Raw genomic sequence first — 17,813 nt, forward strand, 5'->3', positions numbered from 1 at the left:
TTTTCATCATAGGTACACTTCAACTATGAGAGACAGAATGGGGGGAAAGAATCCAGGAAATCACATTGTAGGATTTTTAATGAATTAATTGGTAAATTCCTCGGTAAAATAAGTATTTGGTCACCTACAAACAAGCAAGATTTCTGGCTCTCACAGACCTGTAACTTCTTCTTTAAGAGGCTCCTCTGTCCTCCACTCGTTACCTGTATTAATGGCACCTGTTTGAACTCGTTATCAGTATAAAAGACACCTGTCCACAACCTCAAACAGTCACACTCCAAACTCCACTATGGCCAAGACCAAAGAGCTGTCAAAGGACACCAGAAACAAAATTGTAGACCTGCACCAGACTGGGAAGACTGAATCTGCAATAGGTAAGCAGCTTGGTGTGAAGAAATCAACTGTGGGAGCAATTATTAGAAAATGGAAGACATACAAGACCACTGATAATCTCCCTCGATCTGGGGCTCCACGCAAGATCTCACCCCGTGGGGTCAAAATGATCACAAGAACGGTGAGCAAAAATCCCAGAACCACACGGGGGGACCTAGTGAATGACCTGCAGAGAGCTGGGACCAAAGTAACAAAGGCTACCATCAGTAACACACTACGCCGCCAGGGACTCAAATCCTGCAGTGCCAGACGTGTCCCCCTGCTTAAGCCAGTACATGTCCAGGCCCGTCTGAAGTTTGCTAGAGAGCATTTGGATGCTCCAGAAGAGGACTGGGAGAATGTCATGTGGTCAGATGAAACCAAAATAGAACTTTTTGGTAAAAACTCAACTTGTCGTGTTTGGAGGAGAAAGAATGCTGAGTTGCATCCAAAGAACACCATACCTACTGTGAAGCATGGGGGTGGAAACATCATGCTTTGGGGCTGTTTTTCTGCAAAGGGACCAGGACGACTGATCCGTGTAAAGGAAAGAATGAATGGGGCCATGTATCGTGAGATTTTGAGTGAAAACCTCCTTCCATCAGCAAGGGCATTGAAGATGAAACGTGGCTGGGTCTTTCAGCATGACGATGATCCCAAACACACCGCCCGGGCAACGAAGGAGTGGCTTCGTAAGAAGCATTTCAAGGTCCTGGAGTGGCCTAGCCAGTCTCCAGATCTCAACCCCATAGAAAATCTTTGGAGGGAGTTGAAAGTCCGTGTTGCCCAGCGACAGCCCCAAAACATCACTGCTCTAGAGGAGATCTGCATGGAGGAATGGGCCAAAATACCAGCAACAGTGTGTGAAAACCTTGTGAAGACTTACAGAAAACGTTTGACCTCTGTCATTGCCAACAAAGGGTATATAACAAAGTATTGAGATGAACTTTTGTTATTGACCAAATACTTATTTTCCACCATAATTTGCAAATCAATTCTTTAAAAATCTTACAATGTGATTTCCTGGATTCTTTCCCCCCATTCTGTCTCTCATAGTTGAAGTGTACCTATGATGAAAATTACAGGCTTCTCTCATCTTTTTAAGTGGGAGAACTTGCACAATTGGTGACTGACTAAATACTTTTTTGCCCCACTGTATATATCACATATATATCAAATACACGTCATATACAAGTGTGTATCTTTTATAAATGGGGTTAGCTTATCTAATGTAGCATGTTGGGGAGAATCATAGTATCGTATCTATATTTCTGATAAAATTTTAGGTATGATACCGTGTATGACCTGGTGACTTGTCCAGGTTGTACCCCGCCTTTCGCCCGTAGTCAGCTGGGATAGGCTCCAGCTTGCCTGCGACCCTGTAGAAGGATAAAGCGGCTAGAGATAATGAGATGAGAGATACCGTGTATAACTCTCCTACTTATTGCTCATTTCATAGGGGGACGGGGGGGGGATTGCTGGCACGTGCCGCGCAGGAGCGTCTGCCCAAATTTTTTAGGCCGAGATGAACTTATAGTTTTTGATTTTTAAAAAAATTTTCAATATGTAATGCCAATTGTACACACTTGTTCTTTAATTCAAAATCACCATCTCGATCTTCAGATTGACCATATGGTATCTGTATTACATTACACAACATCCTGTCCAGATAAAACCTAGTTAGTCCACACAGCAGTTGAAAGGGAAGTGATGAGTGATGTTGAATGTTGCCTGCTTAATATGCAAGACCTCCTGCTACCATGATAACGTCAGAAGAAAGCTTAAGAGAATTATATGCTAGAACTTTTTTCTGGTTTGCACTTCATTTTAAAGGATTAGAGACATGAATAGCAAAAATGCAGAAATATAATACTGTAGAGCTCGTTTATATTAAAAGGTGCATTGATTTAAAAAAAATCATCAAATGTGAATTGATTAAAAACAAGTCTCTTGTACCATATTAATCATTTTCACCTGGTAGTCCACCAAGAAGGGGAATTTATTTCCAAATAAATTGCAACTTTTTGCTGATAAAATTAATGGTTTTGGGGTAAAAAAAAAAAAGCCAAAAATCATTAGTCCCTGGGCCCCGCGCCCCACCCCGCCCCCCTGGGCCATGGGCCCTGCCCTGTTTTTTCAGACTTTTTAAATATTTTTCATTCTCATCCCTGCATATATAAACCCCACCCATGAAAGGTCAGTTGCAATCATGGGAAAGATAAAGGAGCTTCCACAAAAGCTGAGAGAGGAGATTATTTCATCACATCTAAAGGGCCTTGGGTATAAGATTATTTCCAAAAAATGTACCATTCCAAGAGACACCATTGGGAGCATTATAAGGAAGTTTAAAACTTATGGAACAGCTGCAAACCTGCCTGGCCGTGAAAGAAAGCCCAAAATTTCATCAAGGGCCCTTAGCCATTTAGGTCAGGACAACTAAGAAAAACCCCTATGTGAGTGCAAGACACCTACAGGATGACATGATGAAGGCAAGTGCTTCAGTGGCAACTATAAGACGTGCACTGAATAAACAAGGATTTCATGGCCGGACTCCAAGACGCACTCCACTCTTGACCACAAAGAACATCAAAAGTCAACTAGAACATGTCAGGAGGAATTTGGAGAAGACTAGAGTTTTGGCAGACAGTTCTATGGACTGATGAAACCAAACTGGAACTGTTGGGACACATGGACCAGCGGTATGTCTGGTGTGCGAAAGGCCAGGCTTACGACCAGAAGAAGACCATCCCCACAGTCAAGCATGGAGGTGGGGCTGTTTTTCTGCGGCAGGAACTGACCATCTTGATCGTGTACCTGGCATCGTGGATTCCCAGAAATACCAGGCCATCTTAAAGAGGAACGTGATGCCTTCCGTTGACAAATTAAACCTTGGTGATCAATGGACTTTCCAGCAAGACAATGATCCCAAGCACACCTCCAAGTCAACCAAAGCTTGGTTGAGAAAAAGATCCTGGAACGTCCTGGAGTGGCCTTCTCAGTCACCAGATTTAAATCCGATTGGAAAATCTTTGGTGGGATTTAAAGAAGGCAGTTGCAGCACGGAAGCCATCAAACATCACTGAGTTAGAGGCTTTTACACGTGAAGAACGGGCAAAGATTCCAATCGAGAGGCGGAAGAAGCTTGTCAGCACTTAGCGAAAACTTTTGTTAGAAGTTATAAAAGCTAAAGGATGCTCTGCAAAGGACTGAAGCTGGGGGTTGAATAATAGTGCAGAGGATTCTGATTGATTTTTGTTGTGTGCACACAACAAAATCAATCAGAATGTGAGGCGTGAAGACATAAAGCAAAGAATTCTGACCGAATGAACGGATTTTTTTCTCTTGGTAGCACTCGAGGTAATCTTGGTTTGCTTTGTACTAAGGATGCCTAATTTAGCTGCTAAAGTAGCAGGCCGTCTGGCAAATAGGTTAAAGTAACAGTTCGGACATATAGGCTATGTCTGAAATCACTCACTCATTCACTACTCCCTACTCACTATCTAGGGAATTAGTATATAGAGGACTATATAGTGAGCTCATTGGTAAAATGAAAAAAAAAACTTTCGGATGCTACTCCGCCACGCCGTCATTTACATCATTACTGTCGCACAATTAAAACGTGCCAAATCAGTCGGCTGGTGGGTTTTCAAAATAATAAATGCACGCGTGTTTTTGTGATAAATTCATATTATACTGAGCGCATTTCCCACATTAATCAGTACAAAGCACTTTGTGTCCGCTGCATCTTTCAGTGCTTTTAAAGCAAGGTTGAATACTTTCTTCTTTGCTGCTGCCTTTTATTAAATCAAATTCGAGGCTTTTGATTAATTCCTCGCTCTGCACGCTGACTTTTATTCTTGTATTTTATCTGTCTTATTCTATTTTAGCTTTTTTCTATTCTCTTATTATTTTTAATTGTACTCGAATGTTCGTTTATAATGGGTTTTTTTTCTTCCTTCCATTCATCCCAACACACTTTTTTTTTTTTTTTCCTTTTTCTTTCAGCGCGACTGCAATGCATTGTGGGATACTATGAGTCCACTGTATAGGGTGTAATAATTCTCACTGTACATTCGGACAGCACTACAAAATGGCCAACTCGCTCTAGTGAGTGATTTCAGACACAGGAATAGTCTGTAGTCGTAAATTGCAGCCTGGAAATGCAGAAGGATTTCAGAGCGGGGTCTGAGCGTGTGTGGGGTATAAGTAATAGGAATGTGCAATATCAGTTAAAAGTTTGGACACGCCTTCTAATTCGGTGGTTTTAATTTATTTTTATTAATTAAAAGACACTTCTTCATGCTTTAAAGTAATGATGGATGTCGTTTCTCGACTTAGTTGAGCGGTTCGTGACACAATACAGATTAGTACAGTTGCGTTATAGGAATATTTACTGTATTTTTATTATTTACTGTTTGATCTCAAACGCATTAAGAAGGCAAGAAATTGCACTAATTAACTTTTGACGAGGCATCTGTTTAATTGAAAAGCATTCCAGGTGACTACCTAATGAAGCTGGGTAAGATAACGCCAATAGACCCCTTTCACTGACGTCACCCGAAACCGGAAGTAAACAGACCCTGCGCCATATTGGAAGACCAACAAACTCGTGATTAGGGGGAAATAACGGCAGCGGTATGTGAAGCCACGAGAATAAAGTGGAGTGGCAAACGACTTAAACAAACAAATCTGAGCTGTTTTATTTATGATTTATTGGCCCAACAGTAGACTTGAAAGAAACCTGTGTGAGACTTGGCAAAAAACTGTGGATATAATGGATAAGTCTGTGCATGATCTGCGGACACTTTGAGGTAAGCAAACGCAAGAAATTCAGATTTAAAACATGCTAAATTGGCCCCAAGTTGATAACTGTATGAGGAGCAAGCCTCCCAGACTTTTACAATTTAATAATAATAATAATTTAGGATGGTTTGGGGCTTGCTTGCTGCTGCCAGGTTGGTTGTTGAGTAGCCTGACTGTTTTTTTTTTTTCTTGCGTGTGGTATCATTGTTGACGCGAGGTTGTTTTTTGAACATGCCAATGCGGACACGATTTCCCCTGATGAGTTATGACTTCAGACGCAATGCGTGTGTGGAGGTGTGGAGTCCGCGTGATGTGTGTAAGAGAGGCTTCTCATGTGTTTGGAGATCTGCGCTCCGAGACAAGCGTAAGCACACACACACCCAAGGGAAAAAAAAGGGCCCCCCGAAAATATCGGCATAGTTCGAACACTGAGTGTAGGCACTGGGTGTAAACAACAAATAGTTTACAATGTCTGGGTAGCAAACAGATGGCAGAATTGGTGTCAGGTCCTCCTTATGTTTCCATTCTCCCTTGCCGCGAGTCTTATCATATGGGTCAAACCCATCAATCACAGCCAGTTTCTCCACATACCGTGCCCTTTCTGCAGCTGGTAATGTACTCACATAACCAGAATTATCATCCATCGTGTCACTTTACTCTCGCTTGTACTTTGTTTTATATTGTGAGTGCATGTACTTGGTCTTCCAATATGGCACCTAACAAAATCTTGCGGCGCGGTGACGTCATGTGAAAGGGGTCTATAGTGTGTAAAGCATCATCAAGGTAAACGCTGAAGAATCTAAAAAAATGAACCATAGTTTAACACTTTTTTTTGTTGTTTTGTTTGCTGTACAATTCCACATCTGTTCCATGTGTTATTTCATAGTTTTGATGTCTACAATGTAGGAAATTGTCAAAATACAGAAAAACCTATGAACAAGTAGGTGTATGAAACTCTTGACTGAGCTTGTGTGTGGTTCAACATGAGCAGAGAACAGAGCTGCCAGCACCATGTTATATTAGCATGACTTTTTTTTATTTTTTATTTTTTTAAATAATTTAACATATTTCCCTTTTTCCAATCAGGGTGAGAGTGGAACCGAAGACTGTGTCTCGGCTTTGGAGACCCTCTTTAGTGTGCTGTTCTCCATGTGCAGGCTGATGGTGAGTGTGTGTGTGCGCGCAGCTCAGTCTTAATTTAGCTTCACGCTGTGCTGTCACATGGCCTTGCCGTGACTTGTGAGGCAACTCATGAAAAAGAGGACGTGAGGTGAATCGGTTTGTAGTAATGTGAATGTCTGTGCCCTCCTTAGGCTCCTTTCACGCCCTTCATCACTGAGCTGATGTATCAGAACCTGCGTCACCTGATCGACCCTGCCTCAGTGGAAGAGAAAGATGCAGCCAGCATTCACTACCTGATGCTCCCTCAAGTCAGGTACAGTGTCTCACGCTAACACACTGAATTTTGTGTCTAGCCATCTATCCACACTATATGTCCAAAAGTATGTGGACATCTGACCATCATACGCTTGCGTGTTTTTGAACATCTCATCAAAAGCCATAAACATTTACGTTGGAGTTTGTCTCCCCTATCTAGCTAGCGCAGCAGATGTAATGCACACAGGGCTTCTAGCTTTAGCTACTTTGCAGCTCCTGTCTTTGGAGCCCTTTAAGAATGAATAATTTATCTCATCTCATCTCATTATCTGTAGCTGCTTTATCCTGTTCTACAGGGTCGCAGGCAAGCTGGAGCCTATCCCAGCTGACTACGGGCGAAAGGCGGGGTACACCCTGGACAAGTCGCCAGGTCATCACAGGGCTGACACATAGACACAGACAACCATTCACACTCACATTCATACCTACGGTCAATTTAGAGCCACCAGTTAACCTAACCTGCATGTCTTTGGACTGTGGGGGAAACCGGAGCACCCGGAGGAAACCCACACGGACACGGGGAGAACATGCAAACTCCACACAGAAAGGCCCTCGCCGGCCACGGGGCTCGAACCCGGACCTTCTTGCTGTGAGGCGACAGCTCTAACCACTACACCACCATGCCGCCCCGAATAATTTATCTATTTATTGAAAATATTAAGTTGTTTAACTCCAACTGAGTTATTTATTTCAGAATTTTGGTCCATGCATTATAACTTGGTAGAACGTTTTTGTGAAATGGACGGTTTATTATTACCTCGCCCAGGATGGCGTCCACCAGGGGGCGAGGTATTGTTTTCAGTCAGGTTTCTTTGTTTTGGTTTTTTTGTTTCTTTGTTAACAATATTATTGGAAAACGGCTGGATCAATCTTCATGAAACTTTCAGGATAGATGGGCACTGGTCTCAAATAGAACCTCCAACATTTTGAGGGTCGTCCGGGCAAGGTCACCAAAAAGTTAAAAATCGGTTTTGTTGTGGCTAGCCACTATGTCACAGTGCTGTAAGAGTGTAACAGTCGTGAACTGCGCGTACACGTGTTCCGATTAAAATGGCCGGCGAGTGTATACAATTTGGTTCAGCATTCGAAATAAATGGAGTAGACTAAAGAAATCGCTTTCAGACATGTTTATGCTTATTACAGAGGGAAAGTGCGTTCCACTGAGCTCTAGCGCCAGGCCATTTCCGGGAAATAAGAGTCTGGGTCATGGCAACAGCGTGTGTGTGTCAGCCTTGGTTCGGAGGTTTCAGTTTCGAAAACTGTAAGAGTAGAATAATATAAAGTACAGATACTTGGTATATTTTACTTCTGTGATTTTTAAATTGTTCATTTTTGGATTACGCTTCATTTTTTGTGGCTACTGCCTCATAGAGGAAATATATACTAAGTAACTTTAAAAATGCACAATGGAATTCAACACGATATCACTTTAGATCCATGCATATATTTGAAATTTATGATATTGTATGTAATGCACACACATCTTGAAACATCGATAAAGGACATTTATTGTCAAACTCAAGAATTAATTCACAATAAAAAAATTCAAAGTGACAGTTGGTCCATGTTCGGACCGTCATGCTGGAGATTCTGGGTCTGTGTCGTCCAGGGGTCTCAGCAGCAGTGACTGAGGGTGTCAGGAATCTGTCACGGAGGTGAGCTAGCCTGATGTGCTGATCCTGAACTGGCGTCGTGACTCGAGGCTGACCAGGGCGTGGACGATCCCTGGTGCTCCCTGTCTGTCTGTAACGCTGACTCAAACGGGAAACGGTCGAATGATGAACACCGAAGTGCCGGGCGACCTCTGTCTGTGTACTTCCGGCACGCAACATCCCGATGGCCTGTTCACGTTGATTTTGGCTTAGGCGTGGCATCTTCAATAATGACAATTTTCCCATCATTTCCCCCGGGTATTTATAGGCAAGATTGTGTGTGTACAATGTATGCAAAATTTGTTTGAAAATTAAAGCCTGTCCATGTCATTGACTACCCGAGTCATATTGTACGTTATTGAGTACAACTCCCTTAAATTCTGATTTGAGCACAGATTTGGAACTTATTCGGGCGGAACGAAGTTTTTTTTCCATTGTGATATATTTCTTTTCTTCTTGAGATAAACTCAGCACGAATTCAGCAAGTTTTATCAATGTGCGTTTTTAAAGTTACTTAGTGTATATATGCTATATTTACTGTATAGACATGGGATCAGAAAACAATTTTATTTATAAGCAGTAGCCACATGGACCCATAGGGTACCTATTTTTTTCGCGATATCGTCCTTCATATTCATCATTAATGCTACCGGGCGAGGTTTGTTTTGCCTGGCAACACTTGTTTTAACAGTGATTTGCGGAAGGCGACGTGAATACTGGTATATAAATACGGAGGTGATTATAGGAAATCACGCGCACTGATTGGTCAAGAGATTCGGACTATTTCTCGATAATCGCCTCGAGCGACTCGGCAAAATGTCGGCCAATCACTTTGTCAGCGTAAGTGAGGAAGAATTACAGATTATGAAAGAAAATGCTGTTCCTAAAAGCACTAAGGATGCTATGAAGTTTCATCGAAAACTATTCAAAGGTAAGGTGGGATTGTGATTTATTTTATCGATTTCAAAACCAAGTATTTGATGTGACTCGGTGTAGATAATTGACACAAGTCTGCGCTGCGTCGTTATTGCATTTGCATGCCGCTTTTTAAGATTGAAATACATTTTTTTTTTTAAATACAGTTTTAAAAAATAGTCACCTGTGTATTGATACGTAAACAATTATCCGCCTCGGGTTCAGTGAATATCGGTGAATGATAACCTCAACTTCGTCTTGGTAATTAATCATTTAATAATTGTTAAATAATAGTCAAGACGCAGGCGGCACGGTGGTGTAGTGGTTAGCGCTGTCGCCTCACAGCAAGAAGGTCCGGGTTCGAGCCCCGTGGCCGGCGAGGGCCTTTCTGTGTGGAGTTTGCATGTTCTCCCCGTGTCCGCGTGGGTTTCCTCCGGGTGCTCCGGTTTCCCCCACAGTCCAAAGACATGCAGGTTAGGTTAACTGGTGACTCTAAATTGACCGTAGGTGTGAATGTGAGTGTGAATGGTTGTCTGTGTCTATGGCTACATCCACACGACAACGGCAACGAGATGTTATTTAAAAAAATATCGCGTCCACATGGGCAACGGATCAGTAAAATATCAGGTCCATATGGCAACGCAACGCTTGCTGAAAACGATGCAATACACATGCCACACCTCTAGGTGCGCTGTAAGACGGTCCCATCGGAGACACCAGAACAATAGAAGTAAGGACGCATGCGCGTAAACTATTATGCGCGAGACTTCATATTAGCCACAAAGTCAGAATAATCTGTTCGTAAAATTACGTTATAACGACCAAATACAATGAAAAGTATTTTTCCAGTCTCACCTGTGAAAGGTAATCCCATGTGATCTCGTTTGGACGGCAAACCTGTTGGTACAGTTAAACGCAGCACATGAATGAGGCGTCTTTATTCTCCGCTTTGACCTATCCAATATGGCGGCGAGGATGACGTATGATTCTACGCGGAAGGCGGCGTCTTTAATGGTCCGGAATAAATTGAATGCTACACGTTGATGGATTAATTTGCTCTTCTACGCCCTTTTTGAGGAATGTATTGTAGGACTTAAACCAACATCTGAAGAGGTGAGATCGCTCCTTTTTTTCCCTATTTTTGCTGGCGGGATTGACTCTGCCCTAAGGGCTATTCTCTCTCTCTCTCTCTCTCTCTCTCTCACTTTGCACCATTACACAATAAATATTCACAGTGAAAATATTTTGTAAGCGCGTTTCATGAACCAAGTTATAGGATTTGTTGACAACTCGCATCGAGTTCGTTACACTTCTACCCGGCGTGAAGCACTCACAGTCATGTGGTTATGACGTCATCGTAAACAAATCCGTTCTACTCATCCAGACGACTTCACAACGGCAATGTTGCCAGATCTTTCCACTCTGGAACCCGTTCTCAAAAGATTGCATTTTGGGGCACCCAAAACACCGGTGCCGTGTGGACGCCAGGCCGAAACGATAAACAATTTTATCGGATTCACCTGAATCCGTTGCCGTGTGGACAGGGCCTATGTGTCAGCCCTGTGATGACCTGGCGACTTGTCCAGGGTGTACCCCGCCTTTCTTTCGCCTGTAGTCAGCTGGGATAGGCTCCAGCTTGCCTGCGACCCTGTAGAACAGGATTAAACAGCTAGAGATAATGAGATAGTCAAGACGAAACCCCAGGCTAGACAGTACACAGCCCGAGTTGGTCATGACCGATATGCAGTTACACAGTGGGTGGGGAAGAAGGGGAGAGGTGCAGCCTGAAGAGGTGAGTCTTCAGTCTGCGCTTGAAGGTGGTCAGGAAGTCAGCAGTTCTGAGCTCAACGGGAAGGTCATTCCACCAACAGGGAACCTGAGCAGTCTGGGCAGGAGCGGAGCGGAGAGGACGAGGCGCTTCATGTAATGCACTCAGGAAATGAACATTTTAATAAAGAGTTAGATTGTCCTTCAGATCCCCGAGCCAATTTCAAACGTCCTTTCTCGTTTGGCTTTATTTTCTGTTATTTTCTTAGCTTTCCTTCATGTTCTATCCGAAAATCACTGACTGACCCCGATCCAAAGACACACAAGAATCAGTCGGGTTGTTTCCCTTTCTGAAGTAAAGCCGAATAATGAAGCATAAGCTGAATTTATTTGCACAGACTTGCCTTCTGTCAGGAAATGGGAAAGATAATTGTTTAGCGACGGGAGGATAGAAGATTTTTCTTTGCGTCTCTCCCTCCTGCACACATGACTTATGATTCTGAACACTGTCTTAGGCTTTGTTTGGAAATTGTACTGAAGCGTCAATCCCCTGACAGCCAGGTTATAAAACAGGACGCTGAATAACTTCCTTTATTTGCCAGAAGCGGCTTTGGCGCATCTTCTTTTGAAACGGTCTCCTATGATTTAAAAAAAAAAAAGGTCCTGGTCTTGTATAGCTTTTGCTGAAATTGAAATCTGCCACTGAGACATTGTACGAAATGACATTCGTAGGTCCTTTGAGGTCAAAACAAAGCAGACTATTAGCATGCATATCCTCAAGCCTATGATGCACTTAGGAAATAAACTTTTGTTATGAAGGATTAGGTTGTCCTTGAACATCTCTGGGCCGCTTCCAAATGTACCTTCTCATCTGTGTGTAAGTGCATTTGCTTCAATACTTTTAATGGACGCTAGTTTGCTTGTACGGAGCGTGTTCCCGTAAGACTTCTCAAACCTGTGAAGTGGCTGACGTTCGAGTAGGACACTCATGTTATTGAGGATAAATGGTGTTTAGAGCTCTGCAGTGGTTATCCACCATTAGTGGACAGGACTGAACTCATGAAGTCTTGAACCGTTCTCTCGTTTCCATTCGTTGTTTTTCCTTTATATGCTCCTGAAACTATAGTTATTAATTGCATATTTATTTGATTGGTAATGATGCAATATGGGAACTTGACAGGAAGCAATTTCTAATATTTAAGTTATCCTACAAAATCGAGTCGTACATGAGCTGATAGCCGACGAGGCACGTAGCACCGAGTTGGCTTCAAGCCGTGTACGACGAGATTGAGTGGAATAACTGTTTTATTCTATCCACATTCACTGGATTTTGAGAAACAGGGCATTTTTATTTTTTATTTTTTGCAAATTCGAGAAATAAAAACTTTATCCAAAATGTCTGACAAAATAATTTGCGCTTAGAATGTAAACAAACCGGCAAAATGACTAGCGATTAGTGAAAAATGCAATAATAATTCTTGAAAAATTAAAATGATACGTTCTTACCATCAAATACTTTCCATATTTTGTTGCTTGGGCGGCACGGTGGTGTAGTGGTTAGCGCTGTCGCCTCACAGCAAAAAGGTCCGGGTTCGAGCCCCGTGGCCGGCGAGGGCCTTTCTGTGTGGAGTTTGCATGTTCTCCCCGTGTCCGCGTGGGTTTCCTCCGGGTGCTCCGGTTTCCCCTAGCCTGGGAAATCCCATGCTGCTTTGCACAATCGTTCCGATCTGAAAAGACAGCATGGAAACTATGGTCTAAAGGCCATATCAGAGAGTGGGGAGGGGTGGAAAGACGGTGATGCGTACTACTCGACAAACGGAAGCTTGTAGTTTATTTGGGACTGTTTACGGATCACATTTAACATGGCGGCGAGCGATACGAACCAAACTTTCAATCAAGCTTTAGACACTGTTCTGAATAGTTTAGAGCGAAAGTTTGTTTTAAAACGGCAGTGATCGTTTGGTGCCGTTGTTTTCCTATTTTTGTTTTGCCTTCTCTTTCCTTCTCTTCTTCGTCTTCTTCGTCGCTCTAACTACGTCACCGGGTACCACTGCCATGATTGGCCATACGCCAAATGATAGATATTCGCAACGTCCAATAAACGGCTGTTGACAATCGTAAACCACACCTCCCCTATGAGAAATTCAATAGGCGGATTCCAGACCATATTTCACTTGTGATATGGTCTGGTGTTAACCAGACTAGGTTTCCCCCACAGTCCAAAGACATGCAGGTTAGGTTAACTGGTGACTCTAAATTGACCGTAGGTGTGAATGTGAGTGTGAATGGTTGTCTGTGCCCATGTTTACATTAGACCGTATCAGCGGATCATCAGATTAACGTTTTTAAAACGATTAGTGTGCACACAGCAACACCAATACACGATTTGCGTGCACACAGCAATACCAATACACGGATACGCTCGGCTCCGCAGGCATCCTGCGCTCCAAATCACTCCGCCCTGAACAGCGAGTGCCCTCTGGAGGGTGCGCACTCCGGCCCTGCGCAGCTCACAGAGCGCGCGAGTGTAGCGCACGAGCAGTGATTCGGGACTGAGCCGCTGTGCGCAAGTCACTTACCACTTGCAAGTGGAAGGATGGCAAGCCTAAAGACAATCATAACTACACAATGGGCAGTATTTGCATCAGTATTTGCAGTATTTTCATACTTTTATGCTCTTTAATGAAAAGGTGATACAAGGCGGAAGTCCGCGCCGTTTTTCAGCAGTCGCGTCACATGACCAACGCCAGCGAATCAGGAAGGTGGATGTCACAGTGACATTGTCCAATGAGACGCCAGCTAGAGCTCAGCACAGCGTATCCGCGTATTCTGAATGTTTACACAGCACCAGAGCTGACACGATCTGGATTGAATACGTGGACGCTGGCGGATTCCCGTTTCCCGGCGTTTCCAGGCGGTTTAATGTAAACGGACAGTGCATCCGCGAAGAAAACGAGACAGATACGGTCTAATGTAAACGTAGCCTGTGTCTATGTGTCAGCCCTGTGATGACCTGGCGACTTGTCCAGGGTGTACCCCGCCTTTCGCCCGTAGTCAGCTGGGATAGGCTCCAGCTCGCCTGCGACCCTGTAGAACAGGATAAAGCGGCTAGAGATAATGAGATGAGATGAGATTTTGTTGCTTTTTTAATATTTGTGGGGGGGGGTTCCTTCTTCTTCTTCTATAGGGTTTTTTTGGCAGTTGGCAAACCAACTTAAAGGTCCATTACCGCCACCAACTGGGCTGGAGTGTGGAACAGGAGATATTGGGGGGGAAACGAAAACTGTATTCTTTTAGCCATTTCTGTTACTGTCCTGAAAACATTAAAATCGAGTTATCCAATGAGATCGTTTTGTTTGTTGTCTCTAGGCCGAGAAGAGTTTAGAGCTGGCTCACTCATTGCTTAGGGCTACATTCTGGCTAACGAGTATAAAGATTATATAAATCATATACTGTGACAGTCAGAGTCACCAGATTTTAACCCAGTTGAACACCTTGGGGAAGATTGACCGCGTTCTCCAACACCGTCATCAAAACACCAACTGAAGGAAATTCCTTCCCTAATACCGGTGTCCCTTTTTCAGTTTGTTTCGTACGGCTCATTTAAAACGCGTTTTCACCAGGATCGCTTTTCCCCTAACTGTGAACCTTCGTCCTGACCTCCAGGGAATCGCTGATTGACAAGCGCATCGAGAGCGCGGTATCCCAAATGCAGTCCGTCATCGAGCTGGGCCGAGTGATCCGAGACCGGAAAACTCTCCCCGTCAAGGTACGTCCCTTAATCATTTTTATATAGTGCAGCTTTTAAATAAGAATCCTGTCTAATTCACTGTAGTGACATATATCTTTCTATTTTTCCGTCCTGTGTCGCGCAAGTCCAAATTCAGAGACGTTCTGATGAGATGGTTTGTATTTTTAGTATCCCCTCAGGGAGGTGGTGGTCATCCATCAGGACCCTGAGGCTCTTGGAGACATTCGGTCCCTGCAGAAATACATTCTGGAGGTAATTTAGTCCACACATCACACGGCTCTCATAGATTTCAATCTTTGAACCACTTACGTTCATGCGGCACATCAGCATGTAGCGTTTTGCCATTTATAAATTTGTGATCCAGCACTTTTTTTTTGGTCCATGTGAGATTTATCAGTTGTTTAGTAGCATTACGACTGTGATGTAAGCTAGCAAGAAATGACGACAAAAAAAACCCCGAATGCATTCTAATGGAATTCAGTGAAACATGATTAAATAATTCCTTGTGGTGTGTGTGGTTCATGTTTTTTTTTTTTTTTTACAGATTTAATCCTTGCGTTCCGCTTAGCACTGCAGTGTTGCCTCTCTTTAGATTTAACACCAGTAGAACTATAACACTTGTAATCGTGACTTGTCTTCAGCTCAGTGGCAATTAATACAAACAGTTCTATTGGAAATGGAGTCTGCTTCCAAAATCGATCTGATGGCAGGTGTGCGTACTACTGATGGATGTTGGTACCAGATACTCTGGTTTGAGTATTTCTTCCTGGATTTTCGCCAGACTGACTTGACCTGGGGCGGCACGGTGGTGTAGTGGTTAGCGCTGTCGCCTCACAGCAAGAAGGTCCGGGTTCGAGCCCCGTGGCCGGCGAGGGCCTTTCTGTGCAGAGTTTGCATGTTCTCCCCGTGTCCGCGTGGGTTTCCTCCAGGTGCTCCGGTTTCCCCCACAGTCCAAAGACATGCAGGTTAGGTTAACTGGTGACTCCAAGGCCGAATCCCATTTCACCCCTTGGACCAACCCCTTGGCCCTTCCCCTCCATTTTGCGCGTTCACGTGAAGGGGTAGGGGTATCCCAATCCCAGTTAACGCGGAGGGGTAGGGGAAGGGGTAGGGCTTCTGTACCCCTCCAAACGGAGATTTTCCTGGAGCTGACTCCGAACGAAGGGGTTTGAGTGATTTCCCACAATGCCATGCGGATTTCAGCGAGATTTCATGTGGATTTCAGAAAGATGGCGGTTCCCGCGGCGAAAGATTGTCATAAATGTATTTTCTCCATTATTTACGTGTTTTAAGTTGTTATCCAGAGGAAACACGCCGCTTGATTCGCTTTCGAGCTGAGAATGAGCAGCGATTTCTGAAATCCAAGCTGCTGCTAAAAAGCTTTGGGAGTGAGTATTGTTTTCGGTTGCTTGACTGCATACGTTTTGTTCTGTTATTCTCGCTTTTATTGTTTACATGAGTGTTCTGACACCTCATTCTGTCGGATGTGGTGCACGAAGCGCCAAAGATATCCCATTCAGTGGTGTTAGTTAACAAATCACACCCTGCCAGCAGAGATTTCTGGTTCTGGCTCTGACTGTAGCGGCTGGTCGCAGCCAATGACGCATTTGGTCGAGTTTTGCTAACGTAAACGCTGACGGAGGTACGCGATGACGTATGCGATCGTTGAAGGGCTATCCCAATACGTAGGGGTTGAATTTCAAGCCCTATCCCTTGTAGCTCAGTTTCAAGGGGGAGGGATAGGGGGAGGGGTAGAAATTAGAATTGGGATTGGGCCTAAATTGACCGTAGGTGTGAATGGGAGTGTGAATGGTTGTCTGTGTCTGTGTCAGCCCTGTGATGACCTGGCGACTTGTCCAGGGTGTACCCCGCCTTTCGCCCGTAGTCAGCTGGGATAGGCTCCAGCTTGCCTGTGACTCTGTAGAACAGGATAAAGCGGCTAGAGATAATGAGATGAGATGACTTGACCTGACAGTGAGGTTAGAGTAACTCAAATAATCACTCTTTCCAACTGTGGTGAGCAGAAAAGCATCTCAGAAAGCACAACATGACGAATTATTATACATACAGGACACTTTTTCGATGGAATAAAAACGTGTTCTATTCCCTTCTACCGGGTTTCATTCATTTGGTTTGACAGCATGCAATATTGTTAGCGTATCGCTTATCCTATGCATATTATGTCACTCTACTAACTGGAGAATGAGCGTTGAATATGGTTTATGGCAGGGGTTCTCAATCTATTCATACTTGTAAGGAGTCGGGGACCATTTAAAAAAAAAAATTATTTTGGCTCATCTGTTCTATTAGAATCTAATAATCTATTGTAAAGTGTATTAATGGGATGCAACATCACTCCCTGTTACAGCTGGGAGTCCAGGAATTAAATAAATGCAGTAAAAACAAACTGTTTTTAATTGTAGGTATTGTATTTAAAACTGTACGGATGTGCCAGAAGCCAACATCAAACCATGCATGCGGGGCATTCTCAGTCAAAAGGGATTAATGATCCAAAAGTGGAGTCTGGTCCATTAACACAAGAACTTATTGCCATGTTTGTGTACAGCAAGCAAGTTATGAAAACCAAGAAGTACACTCAAAAGAAGTGGATATAGAAACCACTCAATGGCATTAGATCCTTACACGCTAACAAAGGAGGATTTTTCCTCTCATCTCATTCTCTCTAGCCGCTTTATCCTGTTCTACAGGGTCGCAGGCAAGCTGGAGTCTATCCCAGCTGACTACGGGCGAAAGGCGGGGTACACCCTGGACAAGTCGCCAGGTCATCACAGGGCTGACACATAGACACAGACAACCATTCACACTCACATTCACACCTACGCTCAATTTAGAGTCACCAGTTAACCTAACCTGCATGTCTTTGGACTGTGGGGGAAACCGGAGCACCCGGAGGAAACCCACGCGGACACGGGGAGAACATGCAAACTCCGCACAGAAAGGCCCTCGCCGGCCACGAGGCTCGAACCTGGACCTTCTTGCTGTGAGGCGACAGCACTAACCACTACACCACCGTGCCGCCCTAATGTTGAGTGATTATAAGATTTATTCCTCAAATTTTGAATGAGAAATTCAAACGCATGTTGATTCCATGAACG

At 43.8% G+C, this 17,813-nt stretch overlaps 1 protein-coding gene across 2 annotated transcripts in view; it reads left to right on the forward strand.

Annotated features, from left to right (window-relative positions):
- Positions 1-17,813, forward strand: part of iars1 (isoleucyl-tRNA synthetase 1) — a 307,104-nt gene that overhangs the window by 164,999 nt on the left and 124,292 nt on the right. For both annotated transcript variants that reach the window (XM_060910911.1, XM_060910910.1), the window contains exons 22-25: positions 6,262-6,339; positions 6,489-6,610; positions 14,613-14,715; positions 14,866-14,949. In XM_060910911.1, coding sequence (XP_060766894.1) covers positions 6,262-6,339; positions 6,489-6,610; positions 14,613-14,715; positions 14,866-14,949 — 387 coding nt within the window. The remainder of the gene's footprint in view (positions 1-6,261; positions 6,340-6,488; positions 6,611-14,612; positions 14,716-14,865; positions 14,950-17,813) is intronic.

This window comes from Neoarius graeffei, chromosome 26 (genome assembly GCF_027579695.1).
Source record: "Neoarius graeffei isolate fNeoGra1 chromosome 26, fNeoGra1.pri, whole genome shotgun sequence".
NCBI classification, from domain to species: domain Eukaryota; kingdom Metazoa; phylum Chordata; class Actinopteri; order Siluriformes; family Ariidae; genus Neoarius; species Neoarius graeffei.